The sequence below is a fragment of the Oenanthe melanoleuca genome, chromosome 5, assembly GCF_029582105.1.
Source record: "Oenanthe melanoleuca isolate GR-GAL-2019-014 chromosome 5, OMel1.0, whole genome shotgun sequence".
Taxonomy (NCBI): domain Eukaryota; kingdom Metazoa; phylum Chordata; class Aves; order Passeriformes; family Muscicapidae; genus Oenanthe; species Oenanthe melanoleuca.
In genome coordinates, this window is record NC_079339.1 from 30,980,940 (window position 1) to 31,007,741 (window position 26,802).

Below are 26,802 nucleotides of genomic sequence, written 5' to 3' on the forward strand. Positions count from 1 at the left end.
TGTGGTGTAGAGGGTTCTTATTGCCCTTATTTTCCAGTAAATTGATAGCAATTCCTCTCTTCGATCTAAACATCTTTCCCAGCTGAACATGGGCCAGTGGAAGACTTTGTAGTACTTATTTGGCTTCATTGTTTCAAGTCAGTACCTTAAAAATGGAGGCCTTAATATGGATAGTGTGGATATGGAATTTCAGAAATATGATACAATTTAGAAATATTAACCTTAATCTGTGTTTAGGCACCCATCCGAATGTGCAATTTCAGAAAATCATGTTCATCTGGATTTTGCTCATTCTTGGCCTTGTCACGGTCTTGTTCAGTGTTGTTATGGATCTTGCTGGTTTTTTTCTTTCTTTCTTTCTTTTCTTTAACACTTTTGGAATTTATTAAAGCCAGTTAGAGAATTTCAGGATTTCCATTCTGGAGAGTTCTCCTTGGCATTCTTCATTTGAAGGTAAGCCTAGGTATTTGCACATAAATATAAAGAAAATTTAAAAATAAAGTTAACTTGATTGTAGTCAGTAAGTTGCTTCAAAGAGAGAAAAATACTAGGACGTACTATGTGTTTCCTTGCACCACCAAGGAAAAATATGACAAAACAGTATAGAAATCAGATAAAATTAGCAATGAACTATTAGTAATGAGGCTGATAACCACTGGAAGAATTTAGCAAAGACAGTTGTCATTTCTCCATTTTCTGATATTTCCAAATCAGGATGGAACATTTTTCTGAAAGGTCTGTGTATTCAAATACAGCTTACTGGGCTCAGTCCAAATGTAGCTAAGTGGCATCCCCTATCCATTAATTCAGCTGTTCCAATAGTTCCTCTAGACAGAAAAATATAATAATAAATATGCAAAAGACTTAATAAAATATTTTTCTTATCAGTAATGAAATATTCTTATCTAAGATGGAAGAGCTCTTTGTTGTGATTTTGAAATTAAAATACAGCAAACTGTGTGGTGTAGAACATCATCATGCAGGACACCACTGTCAAATTATAAATATTTACATTTGAAATTATTAATAATCAACATTAGTTGGGTATGTCTTACATTATTAAGGTAACAAATTTATATGCTCTGAAATTCAACACTATTTTGGAGATTCCCAAGCTAGGTCTGAGAAAACTGGCATTTTGGATTGCAGAGTGAGATGTCCCAGAATCATAGAAACATTGTTCCTTAGTAGTCAAAGGTTTGAGCATATGCAAGAGATTTTACCTTGGGTACAGCCTGGTGCCAAATTTAAATAACTGTCTCTCCTTTTAGGGAATTATTAGATATGACCCACTAATATTACATTGCAAACATTTCCACTGCTCAGCAGCATTTAAACCGTTAGAAAACCCATGAAATTATTTTAGAAAGCTAACGTTCAGAAGTTGTGCAAGCAAAATTGGTAGAGCTTTTCAAAAATACTTGGGTTTACAAATTTTTTTCAAAATACTTGTTTTTTAAAACAATTTTCTCAATTTAAATATATTCCTAACAACATTACTAAAATTGATTTTTTTTTTCCTAAAAATGTGGTACACCTAAACAGTACTATCTTAGCAAGCAAGCTGCAACTGGATTTAAATTTTGATTTGATACCTCTCAGAATTCAAGCCTTTAAATTAGGACTTGTTAGTAAAATTTAAGCACTGGATATAAGAGAATATATATTTTAAGAAGCAGTGAAGTAAACATGCTGAACTGATAAATAGCTTAGAGACAGGGTGCTCCACCTTCCTGGGAGGACATTATCAAGTGGCATAAGCTTTTCCCTAATGTGGAACAGCATTGCATTTCCTGTGTTTCCTTCTGCCAGGTGTCATCTCAGACAAAATTAAAGGTTGCACTTTTTTTTTCATTAGTTATTTCTGGTTAATTTCATTTAATACTTTTTCACCTCAATTTCACCTTCAATAAGTTAATGTTAAGAAGAAGCCTTTTTATTCAGACTGATAGTGCTTATATATGCATGCAGTTTTACTAGTGTATGAATTCCTCTGGCCCATACAGTAAAAAATACCCATAGAGAACACTGTGGGGTGATGGGAGTGGATAAAATATTTTGAATCCTGTTAGGAAAACTGTGCTGAACTGTTCCAGTGTGAAATATGATTTCTGTGGTATAGGATCTGCCTACAAAGGTTTTGGAGTCTTGGGAGGTTTTGGAGGATGGAGAAAGCTGTTGGCATTGTGTCTTTGCTTGAGCCATCAGTTTCTAACTGTAAACAGTTTCTCAGGAGTTGCACTGCAGAATTCCCTGAGCATAGATTGCCCCATGATCTCCTGGAAGGGAGACTGGAACATAATGTCAGTGGTTGATTTTCAAAAGGGAAAGAGATCATATCTATATTTCCAGATTAAGGTAAAAGCTAGAGGACTCTTCCAAAATAGCCAAGTTTTGTAGAGTTGTATGTATCCGCTCATTAGGTTCTACAGATTTCAGAAATGCTGCATTCATGTGTGTGAACATCATTCTGTGCCTATTGCTGATTATTTGATTTGAACAGAATCACTTATCTTAGTCTTTTATTGTGCTCTGACCAGTAGAATATTGACTACAAAAACTGTTGAAAGAGTGATCCATCATCAGAGTCCTGACAGACAGCTGTATTTCAAGTTTCCTAGTGTTGCCCTGGCAGGAACATTCATATTTTCCTAGAGGTAAGATGAGTTTAGCTGCCATGGCATCTGCCTTCTCAGCCTCTCTTAATCATGAAATACTACTTGTATCATAGGGCCAAATGCTGGGGCCAAATTCTGTCATCAGTGATAACTGTAGTCTTCACTGCAATTAGAAGCTAATTGTGGCACAAAATACTAAGAATGTTAGGATGTTTTTGTGATAGACACTGAACCATAATGTATTTGATAAGCTCAAAGACCTGAAGAGTATTGACAGGTTGAGATTTATGCGCTATATTAGTACTGACAAATGGCACCCTTATAGAAGTTCAAGTGACTGTAGAAAGGGGACCTGTTGCATCTTTTCACTGGTTAATAATGTTTCTTTCATTTTTTTTTAATCTTCCACAAGATGATTTTTCAATCTCTGAATTATGCATTTGAGTACTTTAAATAGTACACTTCCTCTCTGACTTCTCCCAGAGGGGCCAAGTTTGTAGTTCAGTACTTTTACTGTCTCATTTGGCACGCTGTAAATACATCCCCTTATCATTGAACAAATGCTCATCCTGAGCAGCTGTCTACAAACAGTATGTTATAGAAGCTGCAGAAACTGGGTAGCAATCTAAAATTATAGCACTATTTCCTACAGCTTGGAGCATCATTAGTCAGCATATTAACATAGATACTGTACAGCACCTGATATTTCTTAGTTGTAAAGTAGTTTTGGGCATGTATTGCCAATAGCAGCTAATCACTATAAACTGGATAAAAGCCATGTTCTTCTTCTTATAATTTGTTTTTTTAACTATTAAGATGGTTTTTTGTGATGTGGGTATCTTCTAGATTTTACTTGGGAGGATACCATTTTTTAACTAGTTAAATCAGAGCAAGCTCACAGTTCTATTCTAGACTTCTTTCATATTTGACAGGAAGATGAATAAATAAAACTTATTTCATTCCACAAAAAATTAATACTTTTTTCTCATTCTATTTTTTTTTTTATTTTTTGTTACAGTCCAGTGTATTTTAGAAGGGCTGTAGAGGCTGTAAAGAATGAAAATGTTGCAGTGCCATTGAAACAACAATATAAACCTCACTATATCTTTCTTGTGGATTTTCTTTTGAAGGAAAGTGTTTGGTTGGGTTTGTTTGGGCTTTGTTTAATTGAAAGATTATATTATATCAGACAACCAAACCAGCTTTTCTTGGACAAGTTTCTAAGGGGGCTTGAGTGCTACAGTAAAGTGAAATAATCTGTGTATGCTCATCAGGCATGTAGCCTGAACAACACACTTTCATCTCCATGTAACTCAGAAAAGGGAGAGACTTGAGAGGGAAATTTAACTGATTTTGAGGGGTCACGTTCAGAAAAGCTATGTCAAATTGAATGTGCTTGTCATAATGCATCAGTTTTGAAACCAGTGATACCTGTTCCAAAGGAAAACTCATGCTCCCTCTGGATAAGGACTTTGCACAGAGTTGATAAAAACACTGTTTCTGGTAGGTGCTTTCTGTGCAAAGCTGTGAATGCCCAGATGATGACTGACTGAATGTTCCCCAGGAATAACAGAACCATATATTTTAAGAAATATATATGTATAAAGACACTGGTTTTGGTGGGGAGTATATCAGCCTCAAGAACAAAAGCTGCCCCTGCCATTATACTTAACTATTGCTCTCAGTACTGAAAGCTTTGTCACATTTGGAAGTTACAGGAAGCAAAAATGGAAAAATAATATTATGTGAAAAGTCAAGACCTGACCACTGAAAAATGTTTTTAGTAGGATTATTGTATGATTTTCAACCTTCATTTAGCTATTTTGAGGTTTTTTTTTCTTTTCCAATCATTTTGAGTTAAATATTTGCACTGTTGAACATTATTGTTGTTAGTAGCCTTCCCTCTCTTCTCTTCATATGATGAAAAATCATCAAAAGAGAGGCCTCCTTGGCTGCTTAACTTCCCTTTGAAGATGTAGCAAAATGGTAAATTCTCTTGCAATGCTATTAATGTTCTATGTGTACCTAGCAAGTTTCACAGGCATAACAGCATTTAGGTCTCTGATGTCCATATGGGATTTGCTTCAATAAGATCATAGCTTTGCTTGAATATTTGCAAATAGACTCAGCAATTATATATTTGCTGTCCTTTGAACTGAAATCAACTTTGCATTTATCATCCTACAAATGTAAAGCAAAAATAATGGAATATTAATATGGTTTAGCTTCTTTTGGTTTTCAGAATTAAACTCCTTTGAATAGTTCTTGATTAAATATGTTATAAACGGCTTAAAACAATAAGTTAAATAGATTCAGGTGCTTCTTGCCCCTTCCACGATGTAATTGTGTGTGTGTGTGTGTGTGTGTGTGTGTGTGTGTGTGTTTCTACTGTGTATCTGAAAGTGTAATTTTCTCAAAAACCAAGATGTGCTATGATTGACTTTGTAAAAGTTACTGTAGTGGGATGGAGTATTTATTTTTAAACTAAATTCTTAAGGAGATATTGACTATAAATAAAATACTATATTTTCCTCCTCAGTATTTTTGATAATTTTTCAATTGTCTTCTTTTATATACAAAATGTATTATATTTTAGGCAGTTTAGAGTGGGATTTTAGCATCACATAAATTTAAAACCAGAAGACTGTGATTTGGTTTTAGATGTTTCTGGAAACATTATTAATGTATTTGATTGAAAACCCTTATCCTCAGCCAAGCAGAGGTTGGAGTGACCATGTTAAGAGAGATTAAGAGCAAATATATTCTATGAAGGACCTTGAAAATCACAACACGTTAAAAGAGGGAATGCAGAAACTCAGCAAATCTACAGCATCATGATCAATGGATTTGGGGTTGAAAAGCTCCATTTCTCATTACAGAAAAGACTGGAGAAGACAAGAATCTAAGCAGGTATTTCAGCTACATAGATGAATTGAAGATATGTTGCCCAAAAAAATTCACCAAGGTGCATATATTAACCAAATATGAAGAACTGTTTGCAATGAATTTTCTGTAGAAGGGGACACATAGGAATTGTGATCAACCTGGTCTAGTGCAAGGTGTCCCTGCCCAGGGCAGGGGTGCTGGAGTGAGATCATCTTTAAGGTCCCTTCCAAACCAAACCATTCTGTGAGTCTATAAAGACATACTAGATACCACAAGGATGAGCATGTTAGAAATATCAAGACAAGCACTGAACAGTTAAGCAAAAATATAATTAGTTACATCATCCTAATTAAAAGTAGCTGAGCAAAGCAATCCAGCTTATAAGACATTTTGTCTCTGTTCCTTCTCATATTATTTACTGTCTAGTTTCATGATCCTCTAAGACAAGAAAATGGTGTGCTGCTGAAAAGAGGGACTTCATAGGCATTTTTGCTTGGAATCCTAGTATGCCAGGATGCCAGATGATGATGGTTTCTTCACATTAACAACTAATTTAGTTCATTAACAAGCTGAATTTGGTCCCTGGGTCCAAAAGAAATGCTGGAGCCTGAAGTTCTTGAACTTTCTTTATGTTTCTTTGAATGCAGGTTGTTTTTAGCAACACACAACATCTAGCCAAAGAGCATTATTTGCCATAGACTTGTGCCTATGTTATTCTGAGAGAAAAATACCCCATGCAGGGAAGAAAATACATCAGATAAAGTGAATTTATTTCCAAGAGTAATAACATAGATGTTGAAGAGAAGTCCAGATTTGTAAGACCAATCCTGAAGGTCTAAAATAAATGCTACTCTTTTGAGCACAAAGCTCTCATCAGACATAAATCTTATTTTTTGTGATGCAGAACTATTTATTATTTATTACTGTATTTCAGCTCTGGGGCTATTGAAAATGTTGCTTCATAAACACAGAATTTGTGATACACTTATTTAAAATACTATAAAGCAAATTTCTGCTTCTAATTAAAAGGCAGATTAGACTTATACAATTAAATAATTTCCAAGATGCATTTTTTCATGTCTGTAAGTATCACAGCCGTATTAAGGGGTTAAATCTGAAATAAAAGCATGCAATTTTAAATTTAATTTATATAAATATGCAGATACATATATATGCATATGTATATTTTTAAAAAAAATTTATACATATATATCTCTAAGAAAAGATATGCTATTGATAGGGCAAAAGAAATTGATCCAATCATAGATCTAATATCTTCTTTCAGCAATCTGTAATAAATTTTCATACATGCATTGTTCAGGAAAGGACAGCTAGTGCAAAATCAACCATAAAAGCTGGATAACTATAGTTATTAAAATAATTTAAAAGCAAATGAGCATTTGAGACGTGTTGTTCAGAAAACTTTAATCAAAGCAGACTGGGGATTTCTATGTGTAGCCTCTTTCATGAGACAAATCCCAAGGTCCTTTACAAAATAATGAAATTAGCAATACAAATATTGATGAATACAGTAGGTCAAACAAAGCAGACCTTGCTCTTGAGAGTGCCACTACTGTAAGTCAACAAACCAAGGGATTCCAGATGCAAAAAAATGCAAGCCTCAAAGCCAGCCAAATGGGAGACCTGGCTTTAAAGGCAGGCTAGATTTTTGGTAAGGATCAAAAAAAGTGTTGAAAACAGTTTGCAAGTCTTGGTTTTGCTTGTATATAATTGTTGGATTTCATTGTGTCTGTTTGCTCTAGGGCTTTTTGCCTCCTCCAATCAGTCCTTGACACATCCATGAACATGCCAAATCTTTCCTGTAAGATGGTGGATGAACAGGTGTATGGGCTTCAGAAATTCCTGGGCTGCATATAGGTCATTTAATATACAGACTGGTGCTTGAAGAAATGCTGTTCTTTTATAGGCAATTCCCAGACACTTGGGAAATGTTAGGGTTTTTTAAGTTTGTTCTTACAGTACTGTTTTATCTACCCCTGAAAAGAGAAACTAAAGTTCCACAGATCACAGCTGAAGACAGGCTCAAAAGAAATGAGTGGTGATTTAACTTTTACAACTTATTCTTTCTGAGTGAAACTTGTTTAGGCATGCTGGGCCTTCATGAAAACCCTCTGCAGCTTCTTAAAAAGAATGTGAGGGGTGAGTGAGGAATAATATTTTCAGTCACAGTGTGTTATAAGACTTCTAAGCCTTCTTTCTTTTTTTCCCTTTTGCATTGTTTCCTCTTTGTGAATTTTTCTTCCTCTTTCTCCCTCCCTGTTTAAGAAACCATCGCTAGATTCATGTGCATTTATCCAGCTCCAATATTTGTTCATTACTAATAATAAGATTTATTCAAACTGCAAATTCCAAGACTGAAATGATTAAGTCATTTGAAATTACTCCAATAATTGATTTCTAAATTTCTCAGCCATATTTTTGGTCATACTTGTAAGTATTTATGTTAGTACTTGCAAGTTTTAATTTCAGATTCAATTAGTCACAGAGTCAGGCAGAAAACTCCACCATATGATTCAAAACTAATCAAGACAATGTAAATCAACCATGGAGAATTCTACGAATATATAAGTAGCTGAGTGGTAAAACTTGAAATCAACTTGTTACAAAAAGCTTAATCCACAAATGGCCTTACACAATTGAGCTCCAAAGGACCATGTGTGTGAGTCAAGGGAAACGTTTGTAAATTCTGAGGTTGATATTTTTTATCTTTTGCTTCTCTTATTAACCTCAAAAATGGAAACATTTCAATGTTTTAAAGTTTTCTTTGCCTTGCAGCATCTGTAGCAGCATTTTTGGCTGTTGATTGACTGAATCAAAGTGTGTTATGCCCCTTTGTTTTTTACTTTGAGAATCTTTGACTTCCATTGAAGTGTTTATGAAGGCTGACAGTGCTCATTTTATATGTGATTCATAGCAGCCATAGCAATCCTCTCTTTGAGAAGTGCAGTGGTGCATTGCAAATGTTCTGAAAAGGCTAAGCATTCATGATAGGGTTTTAATTACAGATCACATTGCTACCCTTAGGGTCTGAAGTTCAGTGATATTAAAGATTTGAAAGGTTTTTTAAATTGCTCAGAATTTTAAAGGAAAGCACAATGTGAGATGTATTCTCTAATTACAAAAATTGTTTCCTAAGAATAAGAGACAAGGCCAAGGCCAGAATTTTGTCCTTTCTTCTAGATTTTAAGTCATTATCAGAAACTCTCATATAGTGATGTTCCCCACCACACCCTCTACATTCCAGCACTCCAAAATGGTGATACAGATCCAAGATGGGTTTCTGAGACTGCTTCATGCACACACTTCTGAAGTTGTCTTTATTGCTTGCATACATTAGTATCTTTTTGGAGGTTTTTACAATATTACAAGAGTACTTCTTTCTCCTCATTGCTCTCTCTTTGGTGACACTGCCACAGAAAGCAAGCTATGAGACCATATGCTGTGTCTCTGCAACAAAAACACCTTGAGATTTTAAGAAAAATTTCCCATCTCTTCTGGTCTTAAGTGTCTTCCAAAATATCAAACCAAGTCAACTTGCAAGCCTATTGAGAAACTATTACATTAATAAAAAACATGAAGGGAAAACAGTTTCCAAGTTCACATACTTAAAAAGAGAACAAGTTCTATATGAATCTAAAGATCCTGTTCAAAGTTGGGAAGTTGATTGGGATATTTTCCAAAAGTAAGAATCGGCGTAAACTTGGATCACATTGAGATGCGTGTTCGTTCCTTGAAACATTAAACAGCTGAGAATCAGTCACCTTACTTCAGCATTTTGAGAGAATGGGGGTGAAGACAATATTAATTTTTAAGTAATGTGAGCAGAAGAAATCTGATACCAATCTACCCTTTTTGCTCCTGGGATTGTTTTGACCTAATTCCCAAGGCATCATTCTGAAAATGTATCCTTTGGACTAAAAAAACAAAAAGGCAAAACCCGCTCTCTTGGACCCTACTCTTTTAGTTCCCTGTATGAATCTTCTGGTTTGATTTAGGAATGTGCTTCTTGGTTCCCATGTGCATTGTTGTTGTAGTATTTACTTTGGAAGGAAAAGTGAGTATACGGTTCACGCCTTAACCTTGTCAAGCTTTCCCCTTACCAACCTGAGCTGACACCATACAAATTCCGAAAGGAAAGGCCACAGCCAAAATTAATCATAAACATTAACCATAAAATATTACTCTTGACCCTACCAAGGGGCAGACCTCTAGGAATAACATCCTGCTCCTTAAGCAAATAACATCCCTCTCCAACCGAGAGGTGCAGACGATCTCGTCTGTGCATGACGGACATGCTGACCTGTGCCTCGGGGTGCAACATCCGATCTCAGCTCACAGGGCAGGGAGCACTGCAGGCTGACTCCTGGAAGGCAAACACAGCCCTGCATACAGGCCTTGGCACTGGTGTCCCCTGCATGAAACCTGTCCTGAGGCTGTGCTGGAATGTTAGGGTTTTATGCGAGACAAACAGACTAAGGCTGAAGCTGGAAAATTTAAAGCTGCCACCCCAACTTCCAGACTGCTTTGACCTGAATGAATACTGTAGGTATACACTTCACACCAACAATGAGGGAAGGTTACAGTCTGTAGCTCCTTTATAGCATTTCACTTGAATAGACCCTTATGGTTAGTTTATTCCTAGAGGCACAATCCATAGGTTACTGGAGAACCTATTTCCTAGCTATCAGGCAGTATGCTGTTCATCAGCAAATTTAATTATTGAAGCCTCTGAAATCTGAAAACTCCAAAACTAATTAGTATTGCCAAATACTGATTTTATTTAGAAAAGAAATAATAAATCAAAGAAAAACTTAGTTATTGCAAGTCACTGGAGATGAAACATAGATGCCTAAATCAAACAAGACCTGCAACAATGAATGAAGCATTCCCTAAATATCATAAAAATATCTGGCATGTAATAATAAATCAGAATACTTCCCAGGAGATGCTGGTTGCACTGACATTTATAGGGAGAGATTTCAGCAGCAGGGTGTTGAACTTGTCATGGGTGCCCCACAGATGTATTCTTGTATTGCAGGCCTCCCTTAATTCAGTCCCTTGCCAGCAAGAATGAGATGTAAGTACCCCAGCTTCCAGGGGCTCCCCTTAGCATAAACTCTTCAGTGTCACCTCAACAACTGATGTTGGTCTTCCTTTTCCCAGCATGTCAGCCCCAGATGGAAATCGAGCTGCTGTTGGGATTGATAGGTTATATAGGAAGAGAACTGGTGAGACAAAATGACATCATCCTAAATTGGTGCACTTAGAATTGTTACAGAAGATTAAAAGAAGATTTCCCTGGTAACCCTCTTTTTTTCCTGTAAGAGAAAGTGGAGTTTGTGTCACCCATTGACTAAAGAATAAATTTCAAGTTTCTGAAATTAAACTATTACTTGTAACAAGTTCATGATGTTAAAACTTCTCTGGGATTTTTATGCCACACTGAGGTGCAGCTATGCCCTCTGTGAGTGAATTTGACCAATTTGATAGAGATGGTAGAGATTGTTGCTGTGTTATCTGCTGGATAAATGCCTTGAAGTAAGTGAATATTTCACAGGAGTTGATCTGTGCTTGATCTGTACTTGCATAGTCTATTTATAGCTAACAAATATAAACTGTACTCTATGCAGATGGCTCAGTTCTGACAATGCAGTACAAAATGAGTACACTCCTCCTTTCACACTAATGCCAATACATCTCTCCTGTTATTAATAAGCTATTTAGACACATTCTGACAGCAGACTAGACCTCATCTTTGAGATCAATACCTGACGCTCATATTTCTTCACTCTTGCCCTCTGTTTCTTTTCACCATCCATCACACTGACTCTTACTTCCTATCCTCTCCTGTGAAATAGACACTACCTTCGTTTTTCATCAACAGTAAAACAGATCAAGGTGGTTCCATGTGTTGGTAAAGATAAATGTCGAGGCTAAAATCTTTCCTTGTGTGTCTTCCATTAAATTTCACTGTGTAGCATTTGTGCACTGTTCAGCTATGATGCACAAAAGCCAGTGTTACAGAAGATTTTCAGTCTCATAACATCATGCCTTTATAGTAAACCAGTGTCCTTCCAGGAAATCAGTGCTTCTGGATTGAAATCAAATACCATTAAAACCTCCCTGTGCTTTGTGACTTACTTGCCCAGTCTTTTCAAATGGCCCCTTCTCAAATGGCACAGGTTGTGTATCACATCAAGAGGACTGGCAAAATGTGCCCTGGAATGATGCAAACAGTATTTCAATGTAACAGTGATAAATAAAGATGTTTTTTCCTCTGTAGTTGCAGTAATGGTAAGGAAGAAAAGATGTGAAGATGCATTTGAACAATTCTCATTGGATGAGTCTTTTGTTTTACCCAGCTTCTCTCTTGAGGTGAGTTAATTGCAAGTCTTCTCACTTATGTGGTAGAAAGAGATGAACTTTTTTTGTGCATCTGTGTTCTGTCCCTGGAAATGAACTAAAATATTTGGTTCTGAAGGAAGGAATTTTTCTTTTGGTTTACAAAGGACTTTGTTGCAAGAACTAAACTCAGTTGTACAGGAGTAGGGAGCCTGCTGACTTCTGATAGTCCATCAAGGCTGACAGCTTAAGAAAACCTGCCAGGGTAGCTGTTCTCTCAGTTGGCTGAGGGATGGCATTTTCATCACCAGACAAAGTTCAGAATTTCTTTCAGAGAATAACTGGCTCTGACTTTTTGAACTTTCAGACTACTGAGTTGAGCAGAGTGAAACCGATTGTTGAGACATCATGCATGGATCTAAGGGACAGATGGGTACGAAATATGCCAGAGAATCATGATAAGACATTGAGCCTGCTTATTTTTTCTATTTCCTTTTAATCACTGTTCTTGCTGTACTGTTGTTCTGAGTCTCACTTTTCACCATTTCTTAGTAGTAGTGAATATACAAGATACCCTGTGAGAAACCTGAGAGCACTTTAAAAGCAGCTCTAAGATGAGTTCACATTCACAGTGCAATGTTCTTGAACTTGAAGATCCAGACCAAGGGCGAGTTGGACACCTCTTGGATGTTATGGTTCCTCAGAAGATTTCACTGCTGTTCATTCAGCAGAAGTTCTCCTTTTAGAAAGCATATTCTGTATAAAAAGAACACTAAAAGCAACTCAATGGTAAAATTAGAGATCTACTTAATTTACACTCCAAATGCAAAGGAATGGATTAGCTTAACTTTCAACTCCTGCTGCTTAATGTTGATTTAATATATTGTCTTGACTTTTAATAAGGTTATTGAAAGATAAAAGCATATAAGGAGCTGTGCCACAGATGCGACAGTCAGAACTTCATACGCAAAATAAAAAGAGACATTATAATAAAATGAAAATTGAATGTTGCTTGTATAAAATCTGGCTTTGTTTTGATGCATGAAAAAGCAAACACTGTTCCATACTGAGGTTTTCAAGAATGTCTTAAGTACACAATGCTTCTGATGCCACCCCAGTTGCCTATATATAGATCTGTCTTGTGTAAAGAATTTAAAAAGCATTAGAATGGAGAAATCAAAGAGACAATAAATTTTAAACCAATCTTATTGTCTGCAGCCTAAAGTGTTATTAAGATCAAAGTGGAGCAAACATCTGGCATTTGCCTTTCTGCAAAAATTAGATCAAATTACCTACCATAGGATTTAGATCCATTCAATAAGTTCTTGCCATTGTACACATAGTTTTCTTTCTCCTTTTTATTTGCTAAATCTAACTTAACACCCAAATTCTAGCCTCTTCATTCATTTGAAGTTGAAACAAATTAACAACAAAAATGGAAATCATGTTCCTCGTGAACATCTGTTTTCAAAGGAACATTCAAGGTCCTTCAGATCCTAAAGAGAGAAGTTCAGAAAGACTTCATCCATTAAGTGTAATTGTCTAGAAATAAACTTTACTGAATGCACAAAACCTGTCCCCATCCTTAAAAAAGAAATTCTTTGTGATTACTCTTGTAACTAGTGTCATTGCTAACTTTATCCCATACTTATCACTCCTAAGCTGTGTCATTAAGAAGCTTGACACAGTGGCCAATAGTTTTATGTATAATCTTATCCAATATACATTTTTCAGACTTCTAAATATATCTAATCCACACTGAGGCTTTTACACCTTTCTTTAGATAGATAAATACATTAATGTTATATCTATATAGCATGATTTTTAATTCTCTTTATAGAAAAATGCACTAATACAAAGCTAAGATTGAGAGTGTCTCTTAAGTAAAGAATGTAATGTGTCCTTACACCTCAGAAGCTGAATTACAAAAGTTGAATTAAAAGAAAAACAATATTGTCTGCAAATTCATCATTATGAATCATAAATCTCAACAGTGCTCAGTAGCGATGCCACATGATAAAATTATCATTAATGAATTTAATTATTAATGAGTATTCTATCCCAAATGAGCTGTAAAAGACACATTAATGCTTTCCAATTGCTTTACTGTCAGAAACCTTTTTGATATTACTAGGCAGTAAGGTAAGATGTGGCTCTCAAATATTCTGGAGAAAGAAAGAGTTTTTTTTTAACCTTAGGGTTTTTTGCTTTTTTAATATGAACTGGAATATTACTTTTTTCTACAAGGCATAATGTAAAAAAGAAATGCAAATGTAGCTAGTTCAAATTTTCTTTGCAGAACTTTTATTTTGAGTCTGTGTAATTTTTCCATTTGATCCATCCCCAAACTATGTGATCTACATCTGTAGCACAGCAAGGAGGAGTTATTGCTTATCACAGCCTAGAAGTTTGGGGAGTTCTAATGCAATCCCAAATAATCTTTTTTTTACATGAGTATAGACTTTCTCATATCTTGCTCCTTGATTATTCAAAAAAAAAAGTACTCTGAATTTTATTTTCAAAACTTCCAGAAATAATAGGAAAGGGAGCAAGAGGCAGCTAAAATTTCTGTCCTCCTCCACCCAGACCCATGAAAACCAGAGGAAGAATTTGGGCAGCCAGAAGCCACACATTGAGAAAGGGCCTTAAAGTCATCAGCTACATTCACAGGCAGGCAGTGCAGATAAGCTTCAGATGTTTTTATGATGCATTACAAGGTAGCATCAAAAATCTGCACTGGGATTCTTTGTCATACTTGTGCATTGTTGGAAATTTGTGATTTCAGTCTCAGCTGATAAAAAAAACATAAATCTGATGGTTATTAAAAATATGAACCAGTGATAGCTCCATTGTTTTGGCTAAATACAAATAAACATTAAATTTTCACTCCCTTAAAATTTAAATGATGCAGCTCTCCCCTTTGGTTAGTGCATTGCAACCACCAGGTAAGCTGGACAACTCAGAAAAAATTCTGGATGTTCTGCTAAAATTGATTGTTTCAGTAACTAATGAAGGTAGGTCTCTAAGGCGGGTTTGAGTTATTTGAACTGAATAAGATCTAAGTTTTTTCACTTGGTTGTTCTCCATCAGGAAACCTATTGGAACTAAAACCTGTAGGTTTACATCTACAGTGGAAAAGGAACATCAGCCCCCAGGGTGCAGCTCTAATTCTCCTTTCTGTTTTTTTTTTTTATTTTGTTTTGTTTGGGTTGGGTTTTCTATTTTGTTTTGTTTTGGTGGTGATTTTTTTGTTTGGTTTGGGTTTGGGGTTTTTTTCCCACTCAGTAGAAGCTAAATTACAAGGTGAGGTTATCACCTTATTTTTGCAAAGGCCAGGTCCCTGTTCCCAGCCAGGCACCGCTGGTGACAGGCAGCTGGAGCAGAGCCACAGTGCTGTCTGTCCAGCTGACCCAAGTGTACCTACTGTGCACATCTGCTGCTCAGATGGGAGCACAGGCTCTGCAAATGCAGCGTTCTCCTGGTCTCAGTCTCACAGCGCGGGTGCGAATTAACAGCGCTGCACATGGATGACAGAGCACACGCAGAAACCCCAACAGAGATCCAGCCTGTCTCTGGGCACAGGGAAAAGCATGGTCTCATTTCTGCCTGCATCCCCAACAGCAGATTAAGGTGTGTGAATTTTCTCTCTCATGTTCTAGCACAACGAAGGTAGACATGAAGGGAGACTAAGCCAAAAGGGGTGGAAAGTTTGAAGAAATCTGTTCTTCCTCTCTGGTTGCAGCCCTTCCTCAACCCTGGCCTTGCACATGTGCTGCCAGCAGTGACAAATCTTCCTGTTCTTTTTTTATAATTGTTTTTCATCTCCTCTGTCCCTATTTGCAGCTTGTAATATGCTGTATTGCAAAGGTGTTCCTTACCCTATTTTCTGGAAGTAGGACTAAACCACTAGCTAGACATTAAACTGAGATAAGGCTTAAGGCAGGCAGGCCAACTCCAACTTTAACTCTACAACAATTCAAGGCTGATTTATATTTTGAACTGTCACTATATGGTTTACAAGGGGAAAAGTGTGAGCAAAGATTGAGATTTTCCTTCTATAAATTGTGGAAGGGTGAGGGAGAAGTGACAGATCTCATTTAAAAAGCTTATTGAAGTAGCCGTGTTGAATGATGGTGCCATTGCTTGTCTCTGTGTCTTATTGTCTTAATGTAAAGCCTTTTATAATTAGAAGAAACCACAGAAGTCAGGATAAAGTACAACAGATCCAGAAAGAGCTGGAAACTTAAGGAAGGGGGGAAAAAAACCAAACCAAAAAACCCACAAAAAACCAAAAAACAAACAACAATAGACACGGGCTGGAGAAGATATTTTATTAATTTGTTACTAGTAGTTAAAATGACGTACAAAATGCTGGGAAGAAAAAACTCCAATTCTATTCAGTTACAAAATAATTAAAACTTCATTTTAAACCAAGTTTTGCTTTGTGAGACCGAGCATGAAAATACTGCAGCCTTAGGTTATATAGTCCATTGTTTTAGAATAAAGCAGACATTTAAATACATATTGTGGTTGATATTAAATATCTCATATAATTGTAAGTTAGCAGAACTTTCTTACTCTCAGGCAATAACTAGCAATTCATAGAAGTTCTTTGTATAAAATTTACATGGGTGAAGGGGATCTGCCTCAAGGGGAGTTCCATCATGATCTATGCACAGGCAGTTTTAGAACATAAAGATTTGGAATACTTCTATTTTCTTGAGAATTCTAGACAAAACTTAAAGGAGTCACTAATGTTTGAAGCTTTGCTTAACAGCTAAAGGTTCAGGGACATATCAGTCTCTGTCAAAGAAAATGTGAATTTTGCTGTCAGCTTTACGTGAAGAAAAAATCATTCATAAGGTGTTCCCATTTCTTGAACAGAAACCCAAGCTAGTAAAAAATTTCCAGCAGTGGCTGAGGTTGGCCCTTTCCCCTGGGAAAAAAAATCAAAAAAAGTAATTTAAAGGAAAACATTCCCTGCCTATTATCAGTGAAAGAGAATTTGTATTAAAAATAACTTTAAATATCCATATCTTTCTGTTTTAATATTCACATTCCACACAGTGGAAACCTACCTCCTATAATTCCAGATTTTAAAACTGGATTTTAAAATCCATGAAGACGTGTCAAACTGCTGAGTGAGAGTACACCGAATGAAATGCATTTTAATAATACCAATAAACGAGTTGTAATCACTTAATTTTACAGACACAAACCTCACAGCAGTGGATTTTAGAGCAAAAATAGATGAATTGTAGAGATGCAGGATATCACCAATAAATGTGTGATGCACGATATAACAGGTGGGACAACTGATAAAATGTCACATCTGTGACATGCCACTCATCATATATCTTTCCCTTTGGGCATGTTACTAAGGGCAGAATTGTCCTGCTTAACATTCTATGGCAAGAAATGATGTCAAAATAATCACCTTGTGGCTGAGAGAGGCACCTTGTGTGAGAGAGAACAGTTATACTGAAAGTGATGCTGGAGGATATTGCTGCTGAGTGGGGAAACTGAGTCCTGGACTCTCAAAGACTCATCCTACAGTAAGTGTGTACCATCGAGGGCTCAGGAGAGCAAGGGCAACATGTATGGATGGGCTGCCTCTCTGTCCCAATCCCCAGGACACACCTCATTAAAGCAATGTTTTTGTAGGACCTTCTGTGCTCCTGCCAAACTTCACTGCCCTGATCAATTTTAAACTCCTAAGCCTGAAGGAAAGAAAAGATAACCTCACAGGTGAGAGTCATCAAGCTGTTGGAAGTAGTGTGTCCCCTTTTATGTTTTTTCTCCCCAAATGAGAAGGGCAGTCAGCCCTAAGTTTTCAGGAAATTCTCTTTACTTGCTCCAAATCCAGTTTAAATGCAAGTCTGTGGTAAAAGATATAAAAAGAGGATCATTGCTGGCAAAGTTCTGCATCTCTGTTTCAACAAACTGCATGCCTGTGGCAAAGCTAAAATAACAATAACAATGCAATGTTTACTAGTCATGAATGTCGTGTCTTTTGTCTCTTGTGTGGTTATTGCATTTGCAGTCACATGATGCTTGTTTTAATTCTTGCTCTGCTCTTTATGTACTAAATTACTGCCATTCTGTACTTGATCTTGGTTAGCAAGATTTTTGTGCTGTGGTTATGTATGTGTGTGAAAAAGAGGAGCTTGGATACACACAATGAAGTAGGCACACTCATTGCATGTATGTATAGATACCACTGCCTAAAAGATACTGCATATACATATATATGTAGATATGAAGAATAACTGATATCAGAAATACAAGACATCAAACGGATCTAGTGGCATAAGGATGGGCTTTTGTTTTGTTTAGAGAGCCATCAGAATTCAGAAGTATATTTATAGCCTGGTATATAGTTTCTTCTTAATTTATGTAATATATGACTAGGTATATAAATTAAAGCAAAACGTAAACAGAAGACAATATCTCTTCCTCTGTGTTTTCCTATTTATGTATCTTTCCTTTTTCTACTCCCTTTTGCACTCTCCCTGTCTACTTGCTTTGACCTTTTGCTTTCTAAGTTGCTGTAGATCTGTTTCCCATCCACCTATATTGACTTTTCAGCACTCCCATATCCCCCCATTGTTCTCCAGACATGGCTTTTGGATTACAGCTATTTTTTTGAAGAAGCGTGTTACAAACTCTCAACACAGCTTCTATTTTCAGTGATGGCTGTGCTACATTTTAAATTGCTCTTTGTCTATTTCTTATATAAGAATAGATTCGTGCTTTGAAATATATTGTCCTCTCACTTTGATGTTTCACTAATACAGTAAAAGCAAATAGCACAAAGGTGAACATTCGCAAAAGCCACAGCAAGCGGCAAAAATGTGAATATACACATGAATTAGAAAACCTAATTCATGACTGTGGGTAATTAGGGGTTTTAATGCCTCATACCCCGTTACTTTTTTTTTAAGTGAACATTCATGCGTTTGCTCATCCACATCAATTTTCTCCCCTATACACACTCACACACATGCATGCCCTTTCCTTACATGATTGTTTTCCTTCTTTTTGGGGGGTTTTGCTTGTTTTAGGTAATTCACTAGGTCCCTTTCAGTTTTGCCCAGCCTTGAAGGTAGGCTAGCTCGTGCCACTCACTCTCAGGCTGGCAGTGATTGCATACAGTCAAGAGTGCAATTGCTTCTTTTTCTCAGTTTAGTCCAAGTCAATAGATATACACCGGCACTCCTTAACTCGGGTGATTCTTTTCTTCTTTCTTGGGGGCTGAAGCTCGGGGCAATTGAGTGTTACAGTCATGGTGGTGAATTTCTTGGGCTTGCAGAAGGAACAGGACTGGAAGGAGCCTTCTTCTTTACGGACGTGCCTGGGGATATAGAAGGAATTGCACTGGCCATAGCAGAACCTGTTGATGATGGTGCGGCTGTTGCAGCCTTCTTCGTGGATAGTTTGTTTGAGGGGCTGGGTTTTGCACCAATCCCGCTTTAGGTACTTGCGCTCAGTGATGTGCAGTGCCTCCTGGCTGGACTCCAGCACCTCTTCAGCAGGCATGGAGGTGCCTTTTCCTCGCTCTCGGTGCCTGGAGCCTGGCTGCTGCGGCGTCTGCATCTGCTCCGAATCATTGGGCTGATCCTTGACAGGAGGAGGGATAGCACCTTGAGATCCACGGTTCCTCTTTCTCCCTTCGGCCGCTGGGAGCAGAAATCCCATCAGAAGAAACAAGGCGCCGATGGCATACAGTGTGCGGACCATCCTGTATGAAGGGAGTTGGGGAAATAAAGCACAGTTGTGGATTTCAGATATCAACAGAAGCCAGGTATGCAGTCAGCTTTCAGTTCCATAAAAGAAATATGCACACATACACGTACAAAAAATAAGCATTCAAGCTTGTACCAGCTGGAAAGCTGTTCCCAAATTACCAAGTGATAAGAGCTTTCAAATAGAGTGATTGAAAGTAAGCCCAGAATTTTGTGTGTCCTCCATCTTTTTCCAGCTTTTTTCCCCATGTGCATTACCCTAGTTCTCATTCCCTTCTTATAGCTCACTGACACATAGGAAGATTGCTCCTGACTTACAATGGTGGAAGACCAAATTTTATATTACACAAGGATTCATTTACATGACACAGCTATCTGCAATACTAGAGGGCCCAAGTCTTTGTCTCAGCAGATGTAGTCTAGATTTCTGTTCCTTAACCAGACTCAGAGACTTTATACAGCTCCTTGCATACTGTGCATCCAGTATATACTGTATATGCTGTGTACACCTGTTTTACAGCCTGTTTTACAGCTTACCTGTAGCCTGTCTTACAGCTTCCCAGCCTTTGTCATACTGCACCTCTAAAAGAGCCCAATGTATCTGAGTGTAATGATGCTAAAGCTGACAGATGTGCAACAAGTCAGGCAACTAACATAAAAAAATATTTCGGTACAGGTTAAAAGAGATGCATCTTATCATTTCAAACTACGTCTTCTCACACTTTACTTACTCCAAATCCTTGATAGAAGTAATACAGATGCAATCACAGTGCTAAGAATTTTTCAGATCCTTAAATTTTATTCATTTTACCCAGAACGATGTTGTCGAAGGACAGCAGAATTTTGTAAATCATATTAAATATCACAGAGTTTGTGCACACAAAAAAAAGACCATTTCAGGAAGTGCAGTTAAGAGGAGATGATCAGGTCCTTCAAAACTGTATGGCTGCTCTAAACCTAATTATTGTATAGGAACAGCCTTTCTTTCCTCCCTTATTCCACCATTTCTGCTGTTTCCCAAATCTCTGAGTTCTTGAGGCTGTTCAGTCAGCTTAAAGCATCAACCAGCACAGAAAAAACTCATCGGTGTCACACTTCCCCCGTCCAGAAGCACCACAGTCTCCAAGTTTTTCTGAAAGGAGCTTTGTGGTAGCAAAACACACAGATGAGGAAATAAGTCTCTGAGGAACCCTCCCCATGGGAGCATGGAAAAGGCATCAGAAATGAGCAACTAATTGCAAAAAATCACTGTAAAACTCTAAAATTGTGAAGAGGCACAGGCATTAAAAAGGGAAAGGACTGTGGGGGAAAAAATGCTGAAGAGGCCATTGTTTTCTACCTGCTTGGAGTGCTGCAGTTGTATCCTTTATTTGACTTGCTTTATCAGTATGGAAAAAAATAGTGTTTGAATTGAAGAGTGCTGCTTGTGTTGCTACCCGAGAAACATGTGAAACCATGGGCACTGTCCTGGACGGCTTCATCCGCTCTGCCTGAGACCACACAACTAGGCAGGAAAGCAGCCAAATGCCAATGCTGTGAGGGCCACCTAGAGACTCAGCAGAGGCTCAGGGTAAGCACTGTTTGCTATAAAAGATAACTGCTAATTTCTCAGTTATTAAGTCTTTCCAGTCACATGGAGAAAATAAACGTTACGCTGTTCAAAGAGCCTTTCTCATCAAATGCATTGGGAGAGGAATTCCTGAAGTAGGAAAGTGCCATAGGGGGTTCCACTGCGTTCAAGGAGTTGCTTATGGATCTAATAATTTTAGTGTTTGTTAGCAGATTGTTAGAGCACCTGATACATCATAGATGTATGCATTAATTTCAGTAATCTTTGTACCAGCATGTCCTATGTTTGGCAGAAGCTTCGTGCTTCAAGAAAGGGGTGTAAGAATGACACAATTGCTGACTGCAGCATACAATTTGGAAGGGCTGCTGTCAGTATCTAAATGAAATGTGTTATGGAACACGTAATTTTATAACCTTAAGGCTTTGACATAGACAAAAATAAGTTGGGAATTCCAATTAAGGAATAATGCAGCATAATTTCAAGTGTAAGCCTGGAGTTCACATTTGCTGCTCTTTCCTCATCTCTATTACAACCTGGATACTATTTAAACATGTTTTGTTTTATTTTAATTTTGTCTTAAAAATTAGTTTTCAAAGAATTATTAACTATTGCTTATTCCTTCAAGAAATAGGAATGATTTCTTCCAAAACTGTTATTTCTCTGGCGACTGTCACCAGTATTTTAATAAGCACTTTATTTACTCAACATATGCCAGAATTAAAAAAAAAAAAAAAAAAAAAAAAAAAAAAAAAAGAAAGAAAAGATTGCATGAAGTTGAAAATAAATTGCTAGGTTGTAAGCAGTGCCAGAAAAATTCAGGGGTTTTTATTTAGTGTTCCAAAACTTGAATGAGGTTCCACCAACATGCATATTCCTAGACTACTTTTATTTTTAAAACTAACTACCTCCACATTGTTTTCTTTCTTTTTTTCCCCCCATAGATGTGTAGTCAATGACACAGCAAGGTCTAGTCCTATGAAAATGAGGTGTACTGTAGGATGGGAATCTGGGGGAAATTTCATAGTAATACACACTATTGTAAGGTCTGTGTCCCAGATTCGTGAAACTTTATTAAGCATATGCTTATCCCTAAGGAAATGCAAGCATGTGTTTCAATGTAATCCTAAACTGGAAGGAAGGTAATTTTTCACTGGGTTGGTTTCCAGCCTTAAAGGTGGAAGCTGCATTACATGCTCATAAAAGAAATTGTAACTCAAATGAAAATTAGCCACTCAGCAGAAACATTTGTTATGGTCACTTCCAAAACACACATCTAGAAATACTCCAATAATTTAGGGATAAATACAGGTTAGATACAGAAGGGGCTGTGTGAACTTCAAGATCCCCACAGCAGCTAAGCAGCATCCTTTTTAATAACTGATTTAAAAAGTATTTTAAATTAAGATTTTAATTTTTAAAATACAAAATACAAAGGAAAATGAGGTGGTATGCCTTAGGAAGGAAAGCAGCCAAAACGCAGTATGGGCACTCTGCAGCACCAGGGCAATCAATGCTTTTGCTTGTGGGAGAAGATGGAAGGTGACATCTTTGATTACTTTAGAAAGTGAAGTGGTTCATCTATCTATGAGTTAGCAGTTGTGACTGTTTCCTTAACAGGGTTTTTTATTACTGAAAGAGGGAGAATGCAGAAGAGGACTGTAGAAGTAACTAAAATCAGTGTTACCATACCCAAAGTTTTACTGAAGAGAAACCTCTCCTGAAGTAAATGCTTTTTCTCCTCATTACAGTCATAATTCTGCAGAAGTAATAGCTCTGCAGCTATGAGAATCAGGCTGTGAAAGCTTATATTCCACGTTTCTGCAAAATTTTCATTACTTGATACTAACTGGCTATTACACTGGCATAACCAGAAATCCTTTTGAGAATTCATTTGAGAATCCTTTGAACAAACAGATGACCATAACCAAAATGATCAATTCCCTCATTTCATTCAGATCCAGAGAGATATGATAGAATTATTATTTGTTTTTCAAAGTAACACAATACTCCAAAACTCTATTCTTTCCATATTTCACTTCTGAGTTCCACTTTTCATCATCTGTAAGCTCTTAGTCCTAAAGCCAAAAGAAGTTTTATTGCTGACTTCAAACAGGAGCAGAATTGGGCCCTAACATTCATATCACTTCATATGTGGTTTATCTAGAGCCTGAAATCTCATCATCTAAAACAGATTAAGAAATGTGTGGATTAATGCTAGCAACTATTGAGAGAGAAATGTAAATGCTTTCAGGTTTACTACTTCATACAATTAAGTTGTAATTTTTTTCATTTGTACATTTTCTGCTATGAATTAAGGATCTCCACATGTCAGTTCACAGACAGAATTTCCCTAGGAGTTCATAGGCAGAGTCAGAAAGTTACTACTGACGTTTTTAGTGCAAGGCAAGTTGTTTAAAAGATCTGGATAGAAACCTGGTTGAAATATACAACAAAATTGTCACAGATCTTAACAGGCCTGTAACTTCATCTGTAAATCCCTTTTACTAGGAAAATATTATGATAAGCCATGGACTCCTGTGCTTCACAGAAAACATGAAAAATAACCTGATGAAGAACTAAAAAAACACAATTATTTGGTGGACATCAAATACAAGCCAAAGAAAGACACAAAACACAATTCCTTTGACTACTACAAAAATAGAAGTGGTTTATGTCCCGAAGGATCAGAATAATTTTATGCCTTGCATATTACATCTGAATTACAGAAACACTCTTATGTAATGTTTTCATAGTTCATAGATCTGTATTTTTAAATATTAAAAAAAAGCATGGTAATGGCAGTTCCCAGAAATCTGCATTTTGTTTCTGAAATCAAGACAGCAAAACTAACATCTGGGTTTCATAGAATTTGGACATATTTACATTTCAGAAAATGTCTTCTTGAGAGTCATAGAGATGGGGGGTTTTGAGACATATAAGGAGTGTAGGCAGCAATTTTAAAACAAACAAACAAACAAACAAACAAACCCCTGAAACCTTGAGAATTCCCCATTTAAGAAGCTGTTTTTCTGCAGGGCATCCTATGGGACTCCAGGGAAGCTGAACACCATGGTGGGCATGGCTGGTAGCAAACGCGAGTTTGCCTTGCTGAGGTCGCCCAGGCAGCCTGACAGCTCCCAGCTTCCTAGCGCCAAACTCTCTTCAGACACATTTCCTTATGGAGCCCTAAAACCCAAATAGCTTTTGCTCCTCTCTCTGCACTCCGTGCGTGCTGGAAAGGGGAGTCTCCAGCAGAGGCTACGCATTTCTGGGTAGCGAGAAAAAAAAAAAAAAAAAGCTTTAGCATCGCTTGGCACTGAACACTAAAGAGGAGCAGAGAGCCCCTCGGTGCCTTTTATCTCTTGCACACAGAGGCAGCGCACGCTGGTCGGCAATTCCCGGGCTGGCGGGGCTCCGACAGGAGCGGGGCAGGAGCAAAGCGCTGCTGCAGCTCAGGGGCTGGGCTCAGAGGGAGCTGAGCCTGGGGGCCATGGCACTGCACCCAAGTCATCGCTCACAAAACGCCTGACTAAACCTGGCACCATGTCAGCAGCAGGGAGAGCCAAACGCGCCCTGGTTCCTCAGGAGCCCCCATCTATGCAAAAGGAGGTTTCCCCAGCGCTGGGTCTCAGCCCTGCTGACCGAAAGCGGCTCCGCTCGCCACTCCTTCGCCGAGAGAGCCACGAGTGGGACAGCAGTGGGAGTGAGGCTACAGCTGGTGGCCAGGGAGGGACAGGGCTCAGCACAGCGGGCCGGGGCCGCGCACCTTCCCGGGCCCGCCCGAGCCAGGTAAGGCGGGACTGCCGCTGAGCCCAGCCCGGCTGCGCCGCGGGATCGCCGGCGGCCGGCAGCGCGGAGAGACCGCAGGCTTGGCTTGGCTTGGCTTGGCTTGGCTTGGCTTGGCACGGCAGGGAGAGACTCGGCCCGGCTCCCCGAGTGGGGGGATGCTCCTGGCGGCGGCCGGCGACACCGGCCGGCTCTTCCCACGGGGCACGGCCGCCGTCCAGGTTAACCCAAGGGAGGACGAGCTCGCTGAAGGGAATGCCAAGCCCCCGTATTGAAACGGACGGGGGCAAGCCAGCAGGCTTCTCCAGGAGGGAAAAGCCCTGCGCCAAGCAGCGCCGCTGGCGCCGGGCCGGCAGCCGCACGGCCGGAGCGCTCGGCGCGGTCCCGTCCCTGCGGCCGGGCCGGGGGCTGACAGCGCCGGAACGGGAGCGGCACGGAGCCGCCCTCGACAAAGCTCCCGCGGCCCCGAGTCAGGTGGGAGGGCCGGGCCGAGAGGCGGCGGGGGCGCCCCGAGCCAGCCCGACCCGGTGCCGCCCGAGGCTGCGCGGGAGGGACGTGCGGAGCCTCCGCGCCGCGACACCCTCCGCTGGCACACCCCCGGTGTCCCGGGAGCTCCTGAGGCACCGGGAGCACGCTCCCCCGAGGAGCTGAGCTTTGCAAAGGCGGGACGGGACACGGCCGGGGGCTGAGCGGCCTCGTAGAGGGCAGCTCGGCGGGACGGGGCGAGACGGGATGGGGCTGGCACCTGGGGATCTGCCCCCGCCCCGCTCCGTGCAGAGGCCGGGCCGGGATTTTTCCGTGTCTCGGGTGGGCGCCGAATCCAATTTGTCGGGAGTGATGCTGTAGGCGGAGATGAGAGGCAGAGCTAGCGGGGCTTTTGCAGTCCCCGTGCTTGTGAGGGGAAAGATGTACGGCGCCCTAATCCCCAGCGCTGCGGCGAAAAGGTGGGCGCGCCTCGCTCCCGCAGGCGGGAGGGACGGGCGTCACCCCCCTGCAAACCCGAGACGCCCTGGAGTTTTGCTAGACACCGGTGAGCGGCTCCTTCCCTTGTCCCTCTCGAAGGTAGGATAGAGAGCTTAAAATTTTGCCTCGCACAGATACTGGCCGCACTCCGCAGCTGCCGGACCCGTTTGCGCATCCCAGCGCATTCCCGCGCATCCCAGCGCATCCCAGCGCGTCCCAGCTCACCCCGGCTCACCTGCGCGGTGGCGGCTCCTCGGCGGGGCTCGGCTCGGTGGCGGTGGCTCCTCGGAGCGGCCTGGGGCTGTGCGGGGCTCTGCCCGGTGGGTCACTCGGTGGAGCGGGTGGCGTGGGAGCCCGAAGCTGCCCGGGAGGCCATAGAGAGAGAGAGTGTCTGATCCTGCCTACAAATTGCAGCAGCGCCGAGCTGTCTCCCATTTAAATGTCTGCCAGCTGAGATCTGCTCTCCAAGCCCCTCCAGATCATTGGACAAGCGCCTCCAAAGCCCGTGTTATCCGCCCCTTTTAACACTTCCATAAACTTCCACCAGGGAAAGCTTTCAGTCATCCAGATAAACACTCGACTACTTTCCTGTCTTCAGAGAATCGGTGCTAAAGGTCACCACCCCAAGGAATTGTTCCTGGAATGCACAGAAAATTCACATTTTCCATCCCCATTAAAGTATGACAGTTTAGAAGAATTTAATCCTACCCCCCTCCCACCGCCTCCGCCGCCCTTCCGAGCGCGCCGGGCGCTTCCCTGCCCGTGAGCCGGCCGGGCGAGCGGGCCCGCTGCGGGGAGCGCCTGGCCGGGCTGCCACGGCCGGGAGGGAGGCAGCCACCTCGGCCGCCCTCCTCCTTACAAAATTGGCTTT

The 26,802-nt window shown here is 39.7% G+C and overlaps 1 protein-coding gene across 1 annotated transcript; it reads right to left on the reverse strand.

Moving 5' to 3' along the window:
* Nucleotides 1-16,184: 16,184 nt before the first annotated feature.
* On the reverse strand, nucleotides 16,185-26,372 carry GREM1 (gremlin 1, DAN family BMP antagonist). Its single transcript, XM_056492416.1, has 2 exons — nucleotides 26,167-26,372; nucleotides 16,185-19,608 (listed from the first exon to the last, which is right to left on the reverse strand). Exons 1-2 carry the CDS (start codon nucleotides 26,364-26,366, stop codon nucleotides 19,053-19,055), a joined length of 756 nt encoding a protein of 251 aa, XP_056348391.1. The 5' UTR covers nucleotides 26,367-26,372; the 3' UTR covers nucleotides 16,185-19,052.
* Between the last annotated feature and the right edge of the window lie 430 nt (nucleotides 26,373-26,802).

Excerpts from the sequence above, each read along its gene's own strand:
- GREM1 (XM_056492416.1), bottom strand. The coding sequence starts at position 26,366 with ATGGGAGACAGCTCGGCGCTGCTGCAATTTGTAGGCAGGATCAGACAC. Across the intron at positions 19,609-26,166 it reads GAGGAGCCGCCACCGCGCAG|GATGGTCCGCACACTGTATG; the intron begins GTGAGCCGGGGT and ends CCCTTCATACAG.